At 41.1% G+C, this 21,861-nt stretch overlaps 2 protein-coding genes and 1 non-coding gene across 4 annotated transcripts; 2 read left to right on the top strand and 1 right to left on the bottom strand.

The window, feature by feature from the left end:
• Nucleotides 1–120: 120 nt before the first annotated feature.
• LOC130668287 (3,4-dihydroxyphenylacetaldehyde synthase-like) lies at nucleotides 121–3,613 on the top strand. Of its 2 annotated transcripts, XM_057470501.1 has the most exons (8): nucleotides 121–354; nucleotides 432–665; nucleotides 1,142–1,271; nucleotides 1,327–1,587; nucleotides 1,661–1,778; nucleotides 1,836–1,926; nucleotides 2,999–3,199; nucleotides 3,278–3,613. In XM_057470501.1, the coding sequence occupies exons 1-8, from the start codon at nucleotides 154–156 to the stop codon at nucleotides 3,533–3,535; spliced, it is 1,494 nt and encodes a 497-aa protein (XP_057326484.1). In that variant the 5' UTR covers nucleotides 121–153; the 3' UTR covers nucleotides 3,536–3,613. The 2 variants fall into 2 exon arrangements, with proteins under 2 accessions (XP_057326484.1, XP_057326485.1); XM_057470502.1 differs by lacking the exons at nucleotides 2,999–3,199; nucleotides 3,278–3,613 and adding an exon at nucleotides 2,001–2,940.
• Nucleotides 719–790, bottom strand: Trnap-agg (transfer RNA proline (anticodon AGG)). The gene has a single exon. It is a non-coding gene; the product is annotated as a tRNA-Pro (tRNA).
• Nucleotides 3,614–5,174: 1,561 nt separating the features above from the next.
• LOC130668283 (E3 ubiquitin-protein ligase HERC2) lies at nucleotides 5,175–21,854 on the top strand. The gene is made up of 4 exons (XM_057470485.1): nucleotides 5,175–5,552; nucleotides 5,635–5,858; nucleotides 6,158–19,791; nucleotides 19,880–21,854. Exons 2-4 carry the CDS (start codon nucleotides 5,666–5,668, stop codon nucleotides 20,111–20,113), a joined length of 14,061 nt encoding a protein of 4,686 aa, XP_057326468.1. The 5' UTR covers nucleotides 5,175–5,552; nucleotides 5,635–5,665; the 3' UTR covers nucleotides 20,114–21,854.
• The last annotated feature ends 7 nt before the right edge of the window (nucleotides 21,855–21,861 follow it).

The following is a 21,861-nucleotide window of genomic DNA, read 5'->3' as shown; positions in this document are numbered from 1 at the left end:
TATTTTATCTATTTTCAACTGAAAATTAAATATTCAAAGATTAAATAAATATTACGAGGACAAATTGTAATTTTTCATAGTATTTATATTTTAAAATCAGTAAATTTCATTTGAGTTTCTGCAGCGGTAGGAATCATAGCTTTGATAATTAAAATGGACAAAGTAGAATTTAAAGAATTTGCCAAAGCAGTAATAGATAAGATTGTGGATTACGAAGATAGCTTGAGAGATAGAAAAGTTATTCCTGATGTAGAACCAGGATATTTGAGTAAATTAGTTCCAAAAGAAGCTCCAGAGAAAGGAGAATCCTGGAAGGAGGTTTTCGATGACATCGAAAGGGTCATAATGCCAGGAGTAAGTTACAAATGTTTTTTTGTTAAATTACATTTTTTAAAAGTATCTAACGAATGAATTATCAAACGATGATACAGACAATGCATTGGAAATCACCAAACTTTCATGCCTACTTTCCGAGTCCAAACTCTTACCCATCGGTAGTGGGGGAATTACTGAGCGCTGGAATAGGAGGAATCGGCTTCTCATGGTTATCATCGCCAGCAATGACCGAACTAGAAGTTGTTACGGTGAATTGGCTTGGAAAAATGCTAGGATTGCCAGAAGAATTTTTGAATTGTAGTCAAGGACCTGGTGGCGGAGTCATACAAGTAATTATTATGCAAAAAATATAAATTTTTTGCTATTGAAAAAAAAAAAAAACGGGCTCGTCCGGGATTTGAACCCGGGACCTCTCGCACCCTAAGCGAGAATCATACCCCTAGACCAACGAGCCATGGTACTGATGTACAAAAGCCAAAATTTCGAGGACGTATATAAATAGCTCTATGTTTTTGAACTATTTGATCTAAATATATATGATTAGCGAGGTTTACTGTAAGCAGTTTGACAGTAAAATGAATAACCAATAGATTAAGTCATGACAATTGATGTTATATGGTCAAAATCAAGTACTATTGTCTTTAAAGTTAATAAAATCTAACTTTTCAAAGAAAAACTAACGAGTGGCTCGTTATTGAGCGAGCGAAACATACGGAGATAAGCTCCCCTCTCTCCATGGAAAAGAAAAATTATCACAATAATTTACAAACGGGTGTCGGATGCAAATAATCAATTTTTTGTGTAGGGATCTGCAAGCGAAACAACTTTAATTGGTTTATTGGCGGCCAAAGAACTTACGGCAAAACGTATTAAGAAAGAAAACCCAGACATGGACGAAGCAATAATAAAGACTAAATTAGTGGCTTATACTTCGAGTAAGTAAGACAGAGCTTGTAGGAGCGAAATGCTAAAATTTGTTGTTTTTTGCAGATCAATCAAACTCTTCAGTTGAAAAGGCAGGACTTCTTGGGTCAATGACAATGCGACTGTTACCTGTGGACGAGAATTGCAGTCTCCGCGGCGCAACTTTGCTAGAAGCGATTGAAAAAGATCGAAAAGCTGGACTGATTCCTTGTTATGTTATCGCAACTTTAGGAACTACAAGTACCTGTGCGTTTGATAATCTAGAGGAACTTGGACCGATTTGCAATGAAAATAATATGTGGCTTCACATTGACGCTGCTTACGCGGGTATTCATAAATCTCTACTTCAATTATTAATTTGCATACAAATATTTTTTTTCCAACTGTCTTTTCATATCAGGTTCGGCCTTAATATGTCCTGAGTACAGGTACTTAATGCCAGGTATCAAATATGCTGATTCGTTCAATACCAGTCCTCATAAATGGCTTCTCACAAATTTCGATTGCTCTGTACTCTGGTGCGTCTCCGCTTATTCATCTCATACTATTTCTTGATACTTTTTATTTTTCTACAGGGTAAAAGACTCGAGATGCCTCATTGAAGCTTTTACTATTGAACGAATATACCTAACACACGATTTTATAAGTTCAACTCCGGATTATCGTGTAAGTACACGGAAAAAAATTAACTACACTGGTCACAGAAATTAAGGGATAGAAAAAAAATCCGAAATTTTTAGGTGATTTTCAACATGCTGTAACTCGGTGAAAAATGGTCGCATAAAAAAATTAAGAAAAGCAAATTGTACCTCAAGTTTCTAGTTTTCAGATCTGGACCTCAAAATTTTGTATCATGTACGGTTCCGGAGTAATCATAAGAAAACCAACGAAAAAAAAATTTTCAAAATTTTTGCTGGTCTTTCAATGCCTCTATGGGCGACAATAAATTTTTTTGAATAATCCGACTGTCTGACTTTTCTCGGAAATTTTATGCCCTTTAATTTGGTGGCCTTAAAAAGTCTCTACGACGATTTGGCGCCGAGTTATCATTGATCAAAGCAAAAAAGTCCATTTTGGCTTTGATAATCAATAACTCCGGATGTATTGGTCGTACAGAGAATGGAAGCAGGGTTTTGAAAACTGGAAAACATTCTCTATAAGGCAAAATTAGTGACATTTGATAGAAAAATTTTTTTTAAAGCGAAAAAACTTTTTTTTTTCAATTTTTTTCGATAATCGATCTTTTTGATTGAAGAAATGAAGATTATCGGTAAAAAAAAACCATTTTCAAATCGAAAAAATGAACAAAAACCGAGAAACTACCAATTATGGTGATTTTTGACAAAATCGATAAATTTAAAGCTTCGGGGCACTAAGAAAGAAAAATCGCAGCGATTTGAAATTTTCAGGGTTTTTTCAGGACACTTTGAGGTTGAAAAAAACACGAAGATATCCTTTGTTCATCCGTTATATCCAAAGTTATAGCAAGATTTCCGAGTATCCTTAAATTTGTGAATTTTGACCTGTTTTTTACTAAACAATATCGATGATACTTAGAAAATAGAAGACACGTATTATAAAATTTACTATTTTAATGTTAAAATTCCCCATATTGACAACCGGGTTCCGCGTTATAATTTCAAATAGTAATTTTCAAAGTTTATTTTTTTCCGTGTAATCAATAAAAAAAAATACAACTATTAAATTTCGCGCCAAAAATATTTTACTTGATTTGCAGCATTGGCAGATTCCACTGGGAAGACGTTTTCGTTCACTAAAACTCTGGTTCGTTTTGCGAATCTACGGAGTTTCAGGTCTTCAAAAATATCTTCGCGACTCAATAAATCTCGCGAAAATATTTGAATCACGGGTAAAATCCGACAGCAGATTTGAAATTGTTACTGAGCGGACTCTCGGTCTCGTTTGTTTCCGAATGAAGGTAATTCGTTATTAAAAATTATAAACAAGTACTATAACATAAAAAAAAACTATTAAGATAATCAAATTTTCATTATAGGGGGAAAATTCACTTACGCGTAATCTATACGATTGTTTATTAAAAAGAAAACTTATTTTTTTGACTCCTGCTACCTATCACGACAAACTAATTCTTCGATTTGCCACCTGCGGTCATCTAAGTGTTCAAGAGGACATTGAATTTGCTTGGAATGAAATCACAACGGCTGCTGAAATCGCCAATTGCCAAAATTTAAAAACTGATCTGTACAAAAATTCAATTTGTGCTGAACATCCTTTAAAAAAATCCAACTCCTAACACATTTCAAACCTTCGTAAAGTGCAATAACACTGTATAAAAAAATTCAAATAAAAATTTAATATATCAGCTATATAATTTTTAAATATCTTACATAGCGAAGAAAATTTATTTTGTATATAATTATTCAACTGCTGAAGTATTTTATCCGTTGAAATTAAAATTTCTAAGTTTTTAAGATTTCCATACTTATGGTTAAGGAAAAAAAAACAATAATAAAAAATTAATTAGTATCAGTAGTTCATTACTTTGGCATTGCAGTAAGATAACAATTGCATTCTGTCAAAAGTTATAGAAAATATAATTCATCAATTCCAACAGTATGACAATGTCAAAGAAAGTTTTTTTACAGGTGCATTCGCACACTTCAATGATTCGATTGCTTATAAAACCGAACGTGCAATAAAATGCAAACAATTAATTATTTTTAAACGATAGGTTATATAAAAATAATTTTTTATTTATCGACTACCGGGTTTTTGACACAGTTGTGAAACTAACTATATATTTTGAGTTGCTTATATAATTTTTAAACTATTTTTGGATTTGTAATATACAGAGCAAGCATTGAGCCTCATCAGCTTCTGATTAAGATATATATCCATAATTTGAAATTAAAATTAAAAGGATCCAGACAAATGTCTTATGAAAAAGAGACTAATTTATCTGAGGACCACATTTATTTCCGGCAAATGTTTCTTACGATTTACCACTTGCAGTCGCTTTTGTGTCAATGACGACATCGATTTTGCTTGGAATGAAATAACGACAGCTTTAAAAATTATTCATTCTAAGAATTGTCACGTAACAAACGACAGTATCGTTTCTCAACATTCTCCCGAGTACACAAAAATAGTAAAGAGCACAGTAAAAGCCATTTCTTACGTGGATAAAATTTGATCAGTTATTTTATCAGCCACAAAGTTATCATTAAAAATAAAACCAACCTAAGATGTAAATTTAAAACAGTATCAATAATAGCGCCAAAAATTCCTTAATGTAAATAATTGAAGAACAAAAGTCATTGGCAATTATATTAGATTGTAGTAAAAAAATAAAATAATAATAATGAGATCATGCTGATATTTTTTACCCAATCATCCAGTCCAACACTTGCCGCCTGCGACAAAAAAATATCAAAAATTAATTAAATTTACCAAAAATTAATTAAGAACTCACCAAATATACTTACAATCATCAGCAAAAATCAATTAAAAACATCAGCAGGACCAGGATTCCAGCAGCTTTTGACCTCGATCAACATAACCGCTCATTTCACCGACACTTTTTCACTGGCACTAAATATTCACTCACTCACAAACTTATTCCTAAAAAACAGCTAAATTTAATGAAATAAAATAAATTACATGTAAAAACTGTCACTTGATATTAAAATCACCCGGAATTAATTTCCAAGACAACTTTTTGCGTCTCTATTAATTCCAAAGACGCCACCGGCTTCAACTGAACCCGGAAACCCGCGCTCTCCATTTTGATTTTCAAATGCCGCGCACGCGCGAGATTCAAAAATCGAGCGCGCGCTACAAGTAATTTCCGACCGACATAAAATAAAAATACACATATATAAATATGTATATATATATATTCCGTAAATATTTACGTTTCACAATCGATAAATTAAAACAGCACCTAGTCACCTAGAGTGTCTTGTTATTAAGTCAATAAAAAAAAAAAATAACTAAAAGTGTCAATTAAAAAGTTATTAATTCAGATCATCAGCATACAATCCAGATGATTTAACCTAGACAATTTATGAATTATATATATAAATATAAATATAAATACAGATGTAAATGTAATGTAAAGTCACAATGTACATACACAATAATATTTATTGATATACAAAAACAATCACCAACATCAACACACTGTCATGCATCAGCTGTCAACAGTAACTATCGATGTCAGGTTTACTAATTAAATATTATTATTATTATCACCATAAATTATTATCATAATAATATTTGAAACTAAAAGTATTAACAAAATGATACGCGTAAGTATAAATCTTAACCTATATATTTAAATAGACATTTAAAATAATTTTGATTAATTATTATTTTATTTCAATTATTTAGTAAGCGTTTGTAAAATAAAATAAATAAAAAAATGAGTGGTCAGTTGAATATTACGGTAAGACCAGAAGCGCGTTTGGATGCTAAATGGTTGAAAACAGATTTAAGAAGATTGCAATGTCGGGATGGACTTGCCGAGCTATGGAATGGAATGGTACGAGATGGAGAAATCGTTGGAGCATTCAGCGACGGTTTGATAAATTCTGCTGGTGTTGTAGCACGAAAAGGTAACTGGAAATTAAACTTCCCCATGACACTAAAGTTACCCGACGTATAATAATTTTTTGAATTTTTCCAAAACTATAAATAATAAAAAAAAACTATTTGAAAAAATCGCACTTATAGATTTTTAAATTTTCTACATGTGCATATTTTTAGTATTTTTTTTTGTAAATGATTTAAAAAAAAAAAAATCCGAAGATTGTTAATTGTCTGGTAACTTCAGGACCATAACTTCCCAAACTATTATTATACAAATACGCGTATGAATTTTTTAAATCAATAATTTATAAATTAAATTGTCCAGGTGACAGCGGACACTACTACTGTAACTTAAGAGTACTGTCATGTCCGTGCTGTGATGGAATATGTGGCCCGCAAAGTGGCTGTAATTGTACGCCATGTCAAAAGCTAGATGAGGAAGAAGCCGCACGGGCTACTGCGTTGGTGGAAAAAACGGTACCAGCTCAAAATATAATTGACTCGTGGCTCTGGGGATCACAGCCGTCCTCCCATGAGTGGATAAACTGCATCCAGTCATTAATTAAAGAACAGACTTCTCTGTGTCATGAAGTTGCCAATAGCACATTGTCTTCAACGCGGCTACGTCAGCGATTGGTGGTAGCGCGCCGTTACTTCACTGCCTTGTCGAGACACAAACCCCAAGAAAACAAAGACATCGTCATCAACAAGACTGTATCGAAACCTGTGTCTTCATCATCAAAAGTCTGCAGTAAGCCGACAGAAAAAGCTGCTGTGGGTCTAGCTCGCGTTGGAACTCGCGCTGCATTAAATTTTTCATTCGCGTATCTACGACGTGCCTGGCGTTCGGGTGAAGACATCGAATTCTGTAGTGAAATCCTGTCCGAGTCGTTGGAAACATTGCAATCTTTACCGGAAGCAACGCTCTTTGAAGAGAACAATGTATCGCAAGTTTGGCTGGAAGTTGTAGAAAAATCGGCTAAATTTTTACGTCAAGTCGTCACTGGTGACGTTACCGGTAGATCTTGGTGTCCTGTACCAGTGTCTGATCAACATACTGCTCTGTGTCTTTTGCTAGAGCTCGTAGCACAACGAGGAACTCTTTCAGGTCTACTTGATTCTGTTATTTTATTACTGCACTTGAGTGGCAAGACTAAGAATCAAGATAATCGTGTAATACCACCAGGAAGTTCAGCGCCTTTGGTTCCACTTCTCCGGCGGCTGAACTCAATTCCCGCTCCAAAATCACGTCGTCTTGATGAAAATATTATTCCAGGACCTTGTGAAGTTTTACTCAAATATTTAATACTTCCTGAAGACGATAAAGTTGCCGTGGATTTACGCAAAGCTGCTGTAGTGATAATGTGCAACCTGAGTCGTCTATCTTCGCCGCATTTACCTCCAATTATAACAGACTCGCTGACCAAGAACCAGTCCCAGACATTTCAGGAAGTTCTGGTCTGGGGCGGCGTTAAATTTGGCAACGGGACGTCGCCATTTTATTGCGACGCGATAGCTGAACTAGGAGTCAAGCAGCTCTGCTGCACAGAACGCGCGCTCATGATATTGACACAGAGCGGCAAAGTTTATATGATGCATTATGGCTCGGAAACGCAGTATCCGCAGAAAGTTAATGGATTTGTTGGCAAAACGGTCAAAATGATAGCATCCCATCCGGATGGCAAGCACTACCTGGCGCTGACAGACGAAGGAATCACTTACAGCTGGGGAAATGGCGATGGAGGAAGACTGGGACATGGTGATACTACTTCTTATGATGATCCTAAAATAATAGACTCACTTGCTGACAAAAATGTGACATTTATCGCTTGCGGTAGTACTTATTCAGCAGCACTGACAGCAACTGGAGAGCTTTATACCTGGGGACGTGCTAATTATGGCCGACTGGGTCACGGTAATTGTGATGACATTTCAATACCGACACTAGTCGTCGCCTTGAATGGACACGTGGTGGTTCACGTTGCTTGTGGAAGTGGCGACTCTCAGACTCTGTGTGTTACTGCCTCGGGAATTGTCTTCTCTTGGGGTGATGGAGATTACGGTAAGCTAGGACGAGGTGGATCTGACGGTTCCAAGACACCGAAAATTGTAGATAAATTACTGGACATTGACGTGGTGAAGGTTTACTGTGGCGGACAATTTTCTGCAGCGCTGACCGCGCAAGGGGAAGTCTATACCTGGGGGAAGGGGACTGCTTATCGTCTAGGACATGGTAATGAAGATCATGTACGTTATCCTAAACTAGTTGAAGGATTGAAAGGTAAAAAGGTGAAAGAATTGGCTGTGGGGAACGTTCTGGTGCTTGCGTTGACTGAAGACCAGCAAGTTTATGGCTGGGGACGAAATGATTACGGACAGATAGATCCAACTCTAGGGTTTACTGTACCGGAACCTTGGCTGTGCAGTGCATTGACTGGTAAAAGTGTCATCGGTCTAGTCTGTGGGCCGACGCAGAGCTTCGTCTGGTGCCTGTCCACTTGGTCAGTGGCACCACGAGTAGCGTTCGTCGTTGACATTTGTGAAGAAACATTTAAATTACTAGATATACTGCTCGGTAAATCCTGCGAAGGACTTCCAGGTACGCGACCACCGACTCAAGATCGCGAGTGCCTGGCAGTAGCGACTTTGAACCTCTTAAGACTGCAATTACACGCGATGATTTCACATGGAATTGATACCAAGTCCGTCGGACTGGGTAATAGTAATCTACTTAACTCGTTAAAGCAGCGATGCGTTAGTCTAGCAAGTGGTCCAGGAATTTTAGCGACTATCCAAGAAGCCGCACAAGCTGTCCTACAAACAGGTTGGAGTATTTTACTGCCTACCGCCAATGAAAGAGCTAAAACATTGTCGGGATTCTTGCCTAATTCAAACAGCGTTGAGCAACTGAGTGCTAATAAAGGCCAGCAATTTATGGCAGACTTACTGGTGTCGAGTTTGATGGCCGACGGAGGGTTGGAACACGCTCTGAAAGCCGCCATCAAAGCCGAGATCGCTGATATATCTGATGAGAAAGAGACTGTACCTTCGAATTTGACCTCATTGACAAGTGAAACCAAGCAAGCAAAGGAACTTAACTCGGAAAAAAATAACGTGACGATATCGTTGCTCCAGTTAGTAAAACAGTTGATAAGAAATGGATCCTGTGTATCGCAGTCGCGGCTCCAGGTTCTCCATAACGGCGGGAGAAATGAAGATAAAAAGTTGGACAATTCGCCGAGTTTAAATCTTCTTTTACGCTGGCAGCGATTACTGATAGCACAAATGTATCAATGTGTAAATAAATCCAGCTCTGAAGACTCCCAAGACCCGGAGATGATCGGCGTTGAGTCGTTGTTGAAAAAATATACCGTACAAATTTGTAACCATGTTAATGAAATTCTGCCATTGGCTAGCGAGATCGCGGGAATGTCAAACAAACATTTTGTCCGGGTGACAACGATACTGAAAGGCGATATTGTTAATATATTATTACCAGAGCTGGTAATTTGTTTGATATTACTCCAAATAGACTATCCGATGCTGCTGCATTCAATGAACTGGATGACGGTGTTCGCTCCAGTGCTAGATGTCCTTGACCAATTCAACCGACTGGCGCCGACAGTTGAGAAAGACGACGCTGATGATTTATCATGGCCAGGAATAATAGCACCTCAGCAAGGCAGCAAACCTCCAGTTACTGAAGAACCGACATTGATACGCTGGGCTGATCTGGAGAACCACAACCGCGACGGAGGCTTGTGGATCGTCGTCAACAATAATGTCTACGATGTCCAAGACTTTTGTCACGAGGGTTCCTGCACTCTAGAAATGTTTCAGCGATACGCGGGTAGAGACATCTCAGCAGTTACAACACCAGCACAATTGAACGCAGGAATGATGGATTCCTGCTTCGTTGGATACTACTGCCAACCTGAACCCGACTCCACACAATTCACTATTGAAGTTATGGATGTCTGCTCATCTCTGTTAGACATGGAACGATCATTGAGCTTCCTCATGGGTCTCCATGCTCATAGGATGCGCGAGAGCTTGAAATTGCTGCCAGCAGAAGAGGAAGCAGGCGTCTGGTTGAACGCTAAATTCCTCCGAGGAGGTCTCCAGGTACTCCAGCCGCCTAATCCTTACGAAGAAGAAAAAGGAGAGGCTCGTAGCACGCATTCGACACCAGCAAACTCACCAACAGAGCCAACAGTGCCCATTTGCAAAGATAAATTCCAGAAGGTATCTGATGATCGTGTCTCTGCGTTCATTCAAGCACTCGCGGAGACCCATCGTACTAATACCTACGTCCAGACATTTCTTACGATGGTAGACAAGTACAGCAAGGCCAATAATTTACTGTCACATGTTGATTTCGCTGGTGACCACCCGCTGGAAGAGGTGGGCAGATTGCTGATGGCTGTGATAATCAAACATCTGGCTCTAGGACATCAGACACTGAGTCTAGTAGACCAGGAGCTAGCGGACGGGAATGTTAAGCTCTCAAAACCGCTTATGGAGATGGTAAAGACTATTCATCAGACCAAGTGGAACTTGATACGCACGCGACAGCAGCAGAATCGCAGCTACAAGGAAGTCTGTGCTCCCGTCCAAGAAAAGTGCCGTTTTTTGTTGTACGAAGTGCGGCCAGCTACCAGTTACGAGGTCAAAGGCTACCAGTCGCTCAAATTACTATACACAGTACCAAAATTCAAGCGCGCCGTACTCGCAGTTATGATGGACATCAAGAAGAACAAGTCACCTGCCAAACTCGAAGACATTGTCAACGCGTCTATTCAAAATACTCGCAAAGCCAAGTCCGAAGAGTCACCCAAAGAAGCTACCACACCAACAGCGGCGCCAGAGAAGCTAGAAGACAACCAGTCCAGTAAAAATGTTCTGTTACAACTTATAGAGAAGACTAAATCCAAGAGTCTGGTGATGGACCCAAGCGAACTGATGCTCGACATAATTAATTTTGCGGTCGCTGAAGAAGGCGGTGATGTAGAGACACTTCGCCGTGCAATGTACTGCCAAATCCAGCGGGTAAATATGAGAGAGAAAGGTGTCAACATGATCCAGGAATTGTTGAAGAGAGACTATCTGATAACTTCCGTTAAATATTCGCTGCTTAATGGCTGGTTGGGCCTCATTCCCGGCAATAGTCATCCCTCAACGGGAATCACGCATAGTTTGAACAATATCCAGCTAGTGACGCCCTATCAGAAGGCCCGAGTGATTTTAGCTGAAGCTGAAGTGATTTCCTGGGCTGTGCAGGCGTTGCGCGCGTACGTCATCCAAGCAGAGCTGCCTAGCAAAGAAAAAGTAAGTGGTAAAAGTAGTCTTAATCAAGGAACGTACACATGGTTACGAAAATTACCACGCGCTAGATTTTTATTAACAATCCTGGGCATGCTGACAAGTCATCATCACGCTAATGAAATTGGACTGTTAATTAATTCAGGCCTACTGTCAAGTATTTTAACTCTACTGAGACAAATTGGCCCAGCAGTACGCGGCGAGTGCACGAAACCTAACGACATAACTGCGATTTATGAAGACGCGGTGCAAAAAATAAAACCACCGGCGATACAAATGGGCGGCCCGGAGTTAGCAGCTTTGATGAAAATAGGAACCAGAGTTGTGCGTGGAGTTGATTGGAAGTGGGGCGATCAGGACGGAACACCACCAGGCGAAGGTCGTGTTATTGGAGAGCTGGGTGAAGATGGATGGATACGAGTTCAGTGGGACAACGGTACCACCAACTCGTACCGCATGGGCAAAGAAGGCAAATATGATTTGAAGCTCGCAGAGCCCCCGGCCCCACCTGAAAGTGACTCGGACACTGAATCCCCAGTGGATACCAACAAGAGTGACGAGAGCAGCACCAAAGAAATTCATCCAACGACTTATTTAAAAAGCGCATCGACAAATTTACTCAAAATCCTGCTTCTCTCGTGCGGAATAAAAGCAGACGGAGTTCAAAAATCGGCAATAACTATCCTAGCTTCTATTTTACGCGGAATTATTTCCTCAGCGCATCGATCAGACTCGAGTCTAGTGACGCAATTAGCGCGTGAACATCATGAATCTTGGGCTACACTTGGACTACTTAAGACCATTGCCAATTCTCAGGCACTCTGTCGCGCATTGAGTACTTCCGCGTGGGTCGATTTCCTCATCAGCCTGATTGCCGACGAACTAGAAGCCGATTTGAACAAACAAATAATGGCGATAAGACTTCTGACAGCTGTCTTGAGCTCCTGGGCACCGGACAGCTCCGAAATGGTACCGTTTCTCGACAAAGTATTCAAACTGCTGGGTAACATCGCGCTGAGCTGCGAGGCTGGCATCACGACTGAGCTACATGTAAATAAATGTCGCGTGTCCATCACCGCGTCGCACAGTTCTACTCTGGCTGAAGAACTGGTAGCTTTGATAAGACACTTGCACTCAATGCCAGGATGGAGCGAAGCCCTCAACGCGTATCTCACCGCCAAAGTATCTCTCGCCGCAGATCTGCTGACCGAGGGGCCGCTATTCCACATTCAGATGAACGAAAACGGTGGCGAGCATGGCACAGAAATTCAGCAGACGGTAATGGCGACTCTGATTGTCATCGGAGGTCTAGATGACCGTCCGAGGATCGGGGGAATTGTCGAAGTAGACGGCGAGTACGGAACCATTTGTAAATTTACTCCTCATTCAAAACTGATCTTGCAGATGCGTGACACTGGATTGAGAAAAAAAGTACCGGTTACTAGTGTAGAAAATATTCCTGATAAATTTCATCTAGATCGGATGATAATTAATGAACCTGTGATATCTGCCTGGGCTAATTTACTTCTCGGCCACTGTCGGGCGGATCGAAGACCTGGTGGGATGCCTGTGATAGCAGGAGTAGTCAATTCAAGTATCCTGCGCACTCAGCAAGAACATCTGGCTGCTCTGAATGCCGGAAAGACTTTGCTGAGTTACCAATCAAAGCTGAGACAAGTTCTGAAGTGTGTAGTGGCGGCAGGTGACGAAGAACATCGGACGTTATTCCAAGAGCTTCTAGCTCGCGCAATAAAACCGCAGCCTCTTAAGCCCATTTTCAAACGCGAAGAGTTGGAAGCAGCAGCATTGACCGTCTCCCAGTATCTGGCTTCTGAATTGAGACACATTCCTATTCATCGAACGGGTTTGGCTTCTGAGCCAACGACCCCTACATCGGACTGCTCGTTGGCTTCTTTGACTTCCAGCCAAAAGCGACACTGTCGTAGCAGCAAGAAAAGTCCCAGTCCTCTGGTAACTCAACTTACTGAGATGGGATTTATGAAGAAAAGTGTTGAGTACGCGATAAGAAGTCTGAGTATCACTGAAGGTAATATTACACCAGAGACTGTTGTTGCCTGGTTGCTTGAAAAAGCCGACACGGTATTCGGAGATGCTTCTTCTAGCTCAGACGAGACCTCTGATTCGGACGACTCTTCAAGTGAAGATCTTGAAGACTCGCCCTCTGCTCACGACGCAGTTACTCCCACCTACATGAAGCGATCAGACTTCTTGTCATTTGACGAGTACGCTATTTATGTGCGCGATAATATAAGTGTAGGTATGTTGGTACGTTGCTGCAAGAGCTACGAAGAAGTTGAGTATGGAGACATCGGGCAAGTTGTCAAAATAGATCCCGAAGGTCTGCATGACCTGAATGTCCAGGTGGCCTGGCAACATAAAGACGGCACCTACTGGGTACGTTTTATTCACATCGAACTTCTAGGACATCCGCCAACGCTGCCTTGTCCTCCGGCTCTAAAAGTTGGTGATAAAGTTAAAGTTAAGTCTAATGTAGCCGTTCCTAAGTACAAGTGGGGTTCAGTGAACCACTCAAGTGTCGGAATACTCACTGGTATCATCAATAACGGCAAAGATGTTTCTGTGGATTTCCCGCAGCAGAGCAACTGGACCGGATGTATGTCAGAAATGGAACGCGTTCCCTCATGCCATCATGCTGTCTCCTGCAATTCTTGCCATCTCTCTCCAATATCCGGTCCAAGATTCAAGTGCAAAGTTTGTGATAATTATAATTTATGTGAAAATTGCTTCTATACAAAGCGCAGTCATCGCCACGGATTTAATCGAATAACTGAACCAGGTTCAGCGGCAGTTTATGCTGGCAAACCTGGAAGATACAACAGACAAGACATTACCGAGTCTTCGCTGATTGAAGACTGGTCCAAGTGCATAAGAACTCTGTGCGTGTCTTCGAAAGACAGCTGGGCTACGAGATTAGTCGACGGTTCAGGCAAATATTGGCAGAGCTGCGGAGCACGGGGTAAGCACTGGATAAGACTGGAAATGATGTCCAATATTTTGGTTGATTCGTTGAAAGTAGTCGTGGATCCACTCGACGGCAGCTACATGCCATCAGTGATAGCAATCAACGCTGGAGATTCTTTTAATGGTCTTCTAGAATTGGCAACTATTACTGTAAAAAATACAGACACCGTTGTGACTCTGCTGCAGGACATGAAAGAGTACTACCCGTGTATTGAAATACTGGTAAAGCAGTGTCGCAATGGAGGAATCGATTGCAAGATCCATGGACTGCAGATCGTTGGACGCAAAAAGCTGTTCGAGAACCAGTTGGCCACTTCTGTGTCATTTTTAGCATCAGATTGGGAAGCCGTTCAGGAGCAAATGACAGCTCACCGAATTGGAGATGCGCATCAGCACTCGGCGGTCTACGTGTGGGGATTAAATGACAAGGACCAGTTGGGAGGACTAAAGGGTTCGAAAATAAAACTACCGATTTATAGCGATGTCCTGTCCAAGTTGAAACCAGTCCACATTTCTGGAGGAAGTAAAACTTTGTTTGTTGTCACTCAGGAAGGAAAATTATACGCGTGTGGAGAAGGAACCAACGGGCGACTGGGACTAGGAGACAATAATAACGTATGTGAGCCTAAACAAATTCCATTTTTGAGTCAGTATGTAATTAAAAAAGTTGCTGTTCACTCGGGAGGAACTCACGCTCTTGCTTTGACGCAAGACAGCAAAGTATTTTCGTGGGGTGAAGGTGAAGATGGTAAACTAGGACACGGGAATCGCTTGTCTTTGGACAAACCACGACTGATCGAAGCGCTCAAGTCAAAACGTATCAGAGATATTGCTTGCGGTTCTGGACACTCGGCAGCTATCGCCAGCAATGGAGAACTCTACACCTGGGGTCTTGGCGAGTACGGGCGACTAGGACACGGAGATACTGTGACGCAGCTAAAACCGAAGCTCGTAGAAGCTCTGGTAGGTCAGCGAGTGATCCAAGTGGCCTGCGGAAGTAAAGACGCCCAAACATTGGCGTTAACTGAAGACGGAAGTGTCTACTCCTGGGGCGATGGTGACTTTGGTAAATTAGGAAGAGGCGGCAGTGGCGGATGTTACAGTCCGCTGTTGATTGATCGACTAAATGGACTAGGTGTCGTGCAAATAGAGTGCGGAGCGCAGTTTTCGTTGGCTCTAACCAAGTACGGAGAAGTTTGGACCTGGGGAAAGGGGGATTACTACAGACTGGGACACGGGAATGATCAGCACATACGTAAGCCTACGGTAGTTGAAGGTCTGCGTGGTAAAAAAATAACTCACGTAGCCGTCGGAGCTCTCCACTGTCTCGCAGTGACTGACTCGGGTCAGGTTTACGCCTGGGGAGACAACGATCACGGTCAGCAAGGCAATGGAACTACGATTGATAACAGAAAGCCCTCACTGGTCCACGGTCTAGAAGACGTTAAAATAAATCGCGTGGCCTGCGGTTCTAGTCACAGTGTAGCCTGGGTACTGACTGACCAGCCTTCGACGAATAATCAAGAGCCCGTGACTTTTCCCACAGCCAAAGATCCACTGGGTCAGGCATCTCTAGGTTTTAGTGACACAACTGAGTCGAGCGTATCAACGGCCGACAAAAGCGCGCGGCCTTCATTGTCTAGTATAATATTGTCTCTGGAGAGTAACGTAGCTAAGCAACAAGCTCTGCAGCATGTGATAAATGCTCTGTACATAATGCAAGCACGCACGGCGATCGTGACCGCGCTGAGAAACCACACGGCATTGACTTCCACGAAGAATCTTCCGCAAGATTCGTCTATCGACGGCACAATGAGCGCAAGTGTTGGTCACACTGTCTATCAAAATGTCGGAGAAATTTCTCAAGGAGGCGGAGAAGCACCCGCGAGTGTAAACGAACCTCCAGTCAATGGAAGTCCACGAGCCACTCCAGCGCTTGAAGACTTTCCTGTCATCTTTCCGTCAATGTCCAGCTCAGCCAGTTTGTCTTCACGCGCGTCCAAGATGAGCACGAGCGCTATGAGCGTAATCGCCGCAACTCTGACGTCTCATGCTCAAGTAATCGGCGACGGAGGAAGTCCGGAAACGGGACTAGATGAATTCACATCAACTTTAACTGAAGATGACGCGAGAATGCTAGTAGATTTATTAAAACTAGCTGTTGCCAACCGCGTTTGCGACAGTGCTAAAGATATAATTTCATCTGTATTGATAGCTCTAGCTAAATCAAACTCTTTGATAAAAAATATGCTGCTGGAATTGTGCGTCACGGAGTTAGAAGATACGGCGACAAATTCAAATTGTATAAGCAAGTCACCTCAACCAGTAGTACAGGAGACTCCGCATCCTTACATTGATGACACGACATTAACTGGACACGTTAAAATACCCGGAGCTGAGGCTTTGAGGGTTGAATTTGACCGTCAGTGTTCCACTGAACGCCGTCATGATCCTCTGACGATAATGGACGGCGCAGGACGGGTCGTCGCGATAAGATCTGGTCGCGAATGGTGTGAATGGGAAACGGAGTTAAGAGTCCAAGGTGACGAACTGTTTTGGAGATTTGTGTCAGACGGTTCAGTCAATGGCTGGGGCTGGAGATTTACTGTCCATCCAATAATTGCTATTCTGGCTCCCCACGAACTTGGTTCAGATCGGGCTGTGCTAACTCAGCCATCAATCACACTAGCAGAGTGTCTGTTGGACAACAGTCTCATCAACTCAGACAAGAGCATCGTCACAAGATTGGCAGCAACTCTTGCGCAGTGTAGTCAACTCAGTTTGCTAACGTCGCAGCAGAGAATGTGGGCGTTGAAGAAGCTACAGGTTGTTTATTTAAATGGACCAGGTATCCGCGCAGACGCAGCTCTATCATCATTGATCGGGTCACTTCCTCAAGCTCTGCTTAGACAGTATGAGTACGAAGATCCAGCAGTACGTGGTGGCAAACAATTGATGCACAGCGACTTCTTCAAAGTACTGGTAGCTCTTGCATGTGATTTAGAACTGGACACGATGCCGTGCTGCTCAGAAATCCACAAATGGTCCTGGTTCAGACGCTACTGTCTTGCAGCACGCGTAGCCAAGTCTTTAATCAACCGCGCATCCTTGCCCAAGTCATTTTGCAGTGAGGTGACCAAGCGGATGGTTGAAATGACCACTGACGGAGACGGCGGATCAAAAGATCACGAAGATCATGAGTTATTTAAGCGCGAGCACGATGAACAGCTGCTGCTCTGGGTAAACAGACGACCTGAGGACTGGACACTGTCTTGGGACGGCTCGGGAGCAATTTACGGCTGGGGGCACAACCACCGCGGGCAATTGGGTGGCTTAGAAGGCGCTAAAATAAAATTACCATCACCGTGTGAAAGTCTGTCTGCTTTGCGACCAATCCAACTGGCTGGAGGTGAACAGACACTATTCGCAGTGACAGCAGACGGTAAAATATACGCGACAGGTTATGGAGCTGTCGGAAGACTGGGAATTGGTGGTACTGATTCGGTGATGATTCCAACGCTTCTTGAGTCAATTCAACACGTCTTTATAAAAAAGATTGCCGTTAATTCTGGTGGTAAACACTGTCTGGCTTTGTCATCCGAAGGGCATGTGTACTCTTGGGGCGAAGGAGACGACGGGAAGCTAGGCCACGGCAATCGCATATCTTACGATCGTCCTAAATTAGTTGAAGCCTTGCTGGGCACGGAGATTATTGATATAGCTTGCGGTGGGCATCACAGTGCAGCGATAAGCAGCGCGGGACTACTTTATACCTGGGGAAAAGGCAGATACGGTCGGCTAGGACACGGTGACAGTGATGATCAGACAAAACCTAAAGTGGTAGCAGCTCTGCAGGATTACAAAGCAGTTGATGTGGCTTGTGGCAGTGGAGACGCACAAACTCTCTGTGTAACTGATGATGACAACGTCTGGAGCTGGGGTGACGGTGATTACGGAAAGCTAGGACGAGGTGGAAGCGACGGCTGCAAGACTCCAATGAAGATCGAGTCGCTAGCAGGACTAGGAGTGATTAAAGTAGAGTGTGGAAGTCAGTTTTCAGTTGCATTGACACGATCCGGTGCTGTTTATACCTGGGGAAAGGGCGACTATCATCGTCTGGGTCACGGGACTGATGATCACGTAAGAAGACCGAGAAAAATCGCGGCTCTGCAGGGTAAAAAAATTATTTCCATCGCCACGGGCTCGCTGCACTGCGTAGCGTGTTCAGACAAAGGGGAAGTGTTCACTTGGGGCGACAACGACGAAGGACAACTAGGAGATGGCACCACCAGCGCTCTCCAGCGTCCAAGACTAGTCCACGCTTTGCAAGGTAAAAAAATAACCCGCGTAGCTTGTGGTAGCGCTCATACGCTGGCTTGGAGCACCAGCAAGGCCACTCCAAGCCGTCTACCAGCCACCACACCCATGGAATACGATCTGGTAAAAGATTTGCCTTCATCAGCGCTGCACAATCGACTGGTGCTGCTTCACTACTTTGCAGAACTACTCTGCCCATCGCTGGTCATGTTCCCCATCTCCGGAGCCGTTGGGCTCAATAAATTAGCGCCGATGTTGGTGTACAGCATCAAGGAAGCGACATTCCGGAAAGTAGTCCAAGCTACGATGGTCCGAGATCGTCAGCACGGGCCAGTAATTGAATTAAACAGGATCCAAGTGAAGCGAGCACGTGGCAAAGGTGGACTTGCTGGTCCAGACGGCATTAAATCTGTTTTTGGACAAATGGTGGCCAAGATGTCTCTTCTAACTCAGGATGTTCTCTTCCTGCCTCACCGAGTATGGAAAGTAAAGTTTGTCGGCGAGAGCGTCGACGACTGCGGCGGTGGTTACAGCGAAAGTATCGCGGAGATGTGCGACGAACTACAAAACGGATCACTGCCTCTATTCATCCCCACACCGAACGGCAGAGACGACAGTGGAACAAATCGGGACTGTTTCCTGCTAAATCCAGTCGCTAAATCACAATTACACATGAGCATGTTCCAGTTCCTGGGCATACTTATGGGCATCGCCATCAGAACTGGCAGCCCACTGAGTCTAAATCTAGCCGAGCCCATTTGGAGACTACTCGCGGGCATTCCTCTTACTCCTGCAGACCTAACAGAAGTAGACCGGGACTACGTACCAGGATTGCTTTGCATCCGCGACATGGACCCGGACGAGAAAGTCTTCCAGACTCTAGAGATGCCTTTCTCAACACCCTCAGCCGTCGGGCATGACGTCCCTCTCTCAAGTCGGTACCGCAAAATAACCCCTGAAAATCGCCACGAGTACGTCAGACTCGCGCTCAACTACCGGCTGCACGAATTCGACACCCAAGTCGCTGCCGTACGCGAAGGAATGTCTCGCGTTATTCCAGTTCCTCTGCTCGCGCTTTTCAGCGGGGCCGAGCTCGAGACCATGGTCTGCGGCAGCCCCGACATTCCTCTAGGTTTACTAAAATCCGTCGCAACGTACAAAGGCGTCGAGGCGACCTCGAGCTTAGTCCAGTGGTTCTGGGAAGTAATGGAAGAGTTTTCAAATCAAGAAAGATCTTTGTTCCTGAGATTTGTCTGGGGCAGAACGAGGTTACCCCGCACGATTGCTGACTTTAGAGGAAGAGATTTTGTGCTCCAGGTAAATTTTCATCATAAAAATTAATCCTCTTCCGTGATAAATTGCAAATAATTCAAATATTTTATCATCATTATCATTTTTTTTCCAGGTAATGGACAAGTACAATCCACCAGATCACTTTTTACCAGAAAGCTACACCTGCTTCTTCCTACTAAAGATGCCAAAGTACTCGTGCAAAGCAGTACTGAGACAAAAACTCAAATACGCGATACACTTTTGCAAAAGTATTGACACTGATGAGTACGCGAGAGTCCAAGCAGCGACAAACTCTGATACCGACGACACCGACAGTTTGGCAAGCGAAGAACATACGTCCCTTTAACTAGACTAAAATCCAGTTAACAAATATAAATATATATAAATAAATAATTAATTAATAAATTAATTAATTACTAATTACAAAAACGCTTTACATGTAAAGCACCGCGTTATCGCGAAGGATTCGCAGAGAAATTATTTTTTTGTAAAGACAGTATTTTAAATTTATAAAGTCACTCATACACATTCATCGATACATTATTAAATTACATATACACATAATTATAATTACAATTATAATAATAATAATAATTATTATTATTATTATTATTATTATAGACTACACGATAACAGAAAGCGATTGCTGAGAGCACAATCTTTCGCAATGTAGAAAATAAGAGCAGCATTAATTATAATAAACATAATCTTTATTAATTTATTTATATTATTTATTATTATTGTTATTATTATTATTATTAATTATTTTTTTTTTATGTAAAAATTCAATCGCAAGCCGCTCACTGGCCACTTGTACGAAGAAAATATTTAAGCGACTAAATATTTATGAATTTTTGTATGACTGCTAAAATGTGATTTATTAATTAATAATTACCGTAGATTATTAATTATTAATTATGGATTTAAATTTTTTTTAGATAAATAATTTTTCTAATTGTCATCGTCTGTAATATTTTGTTTATACATAAATTTTTATTACTTAATATTAAATTTAAAATTAATATTAATTATAAATAATATAAATAGAAATTAGATGATAGTTTAAAATAAATTCTGTATATTAATTAAAATGTCTTATTTATTTATTGATACAAGTATTTAGTTTGTTAAATAATTAGTAATATCGCATGTGTGCTCGCGTCGTTACTGGAAAAAATCCGCAATTTAATTTGTAATTAAAATAATAATTTATTTACAGCCGTAATATAGAGGGAAGTTTGAAAATGTGCATCCAAAAATAAAAAAAAATTTGAAAATTCTGATTCAAACCCGGCGGGAAAATATTTTCCCGCTTTTTAAATTCTGGTTGCATTCAAAATTTTTTTAAAAATAATTATTGAGCACAAGTTTAATTAAATTATGGAAACATAAAAAATGGATGACGTTTAGTTCAAAGTGAACTATTTTATTTTAAAAGAAAAAAAAATAGAAAAAAGCAAAAACTTTAAAAGTTTGCAGTTTAAAATTCAAGGCCAGCGAGTTTTATTCACCGGAACGAGTTATATATTTTTTTTATTTTTTAAAAATATATATCAATACGACATTAAATTAAATTATCATTAATTGTAACTAATAGGGTGTTAATTAAATGTATAAGTCAAAAAAATTTGACCGCTAATTATTTTTTATTAAAATAAATTAATTTATTTGTTGGAAGTTTAAGCGACGATATATCAGAATATTAAAAATAAATAAATAAAATAGATTGTGAATAAAATGGGATACTTTTACTCGTAGGATGAATATGATATTTAAAATAAAACGATTGTGCCAGTGGTCAATGGCCTTCAGTTGTTGCATCTTGTCTGTCATACATGCACGTGGTTGACTGTAGTTTAAATCGTTATATTATTGTAAGTTAAGAGTTAAGTACTCGTACTTGTACTAGTAATGTAACGCAGTATCGAGTTATTTTTTACAAAAGTTTACTGTCGCGTAAAAAATCAAATTATTTTATCACAAAAATCTAAATATTTGTAGATTTAAATTTTAATTTAAATTACCCGCATTAATAACAATGATAATTTAAATTTTGAACGGCGTAATTATTAATTCTTAATTAAAGAAGAAATA

The sequence above is a fragment of the Microplitis mediator genome, chromosome 5 (assembly GCF_029852145.1).
Source record: "Microplitis mediator isolate UGA2020A chromosome 5, iyMicMedi2.1, whole genome shotgun sequence".
In the NCBI taxonomy this organism is placed as follows: Eukaryota; Metazoa; Arthropoda; class Insecta; order Hymenoptera; family Braconidae; genus Microplitis; species Microplitis mediator.
This window is presented reverse-complemented; position numbering and strand designations above follow the sequence as displayed.

What these genes read in the sequence shown, in the direction of transcription:
- LOC130668287 (XM_057470501.1), top strand. Translation starts at nt 154, where the DNA reads ATGGACAAAGTAGAATTTAAAGAATTTGCCAAAGCAGTAATAGATAAG. An exon ending in GTTCAACTCCGGATTATCGT is followed by an intron (nt 1,927 to 2,998) that starts GTAAGTACACGG and finishes CTTGATTTGCAG; the next exon opens with CATTGGCAGATTCCACTGGG. An exon ending in TCGTTTGTTTCCGAATGAAG is followed by an intron (nt 3,200 to 3,277) that starts GTAATTCGTTAT and finishes TTTTCATTATAG; the next exon opens with GGGGAAAATTCACTTACGCG.
- LOC130668283 (XM_057470485.1), top strand. Translation starts at nt 5,666, where the DNA reads ATGAGTGGTCAGTTGAATATTACGGTAAGACCAGAAGCGCGTTTGGAT. An exon ending in TGGTGTTGTAGCACGAAAAG is followed by an intron (nt 5,859 to 6,157) that starts GTAACTGGAAAT and finishes TAAATTGTCCAG; the next exon opens with GTGACAGCGGACACTACTAC. An exon ending in GAAGAGATTTTGTGCTCCAG is followed by an intron (nt 19,792 to 19,879) that starts GTAAATTTTCAT and finishes TTTTTTTTCCAG; the next exon opens with GTAATGGACAAGTACAATCC.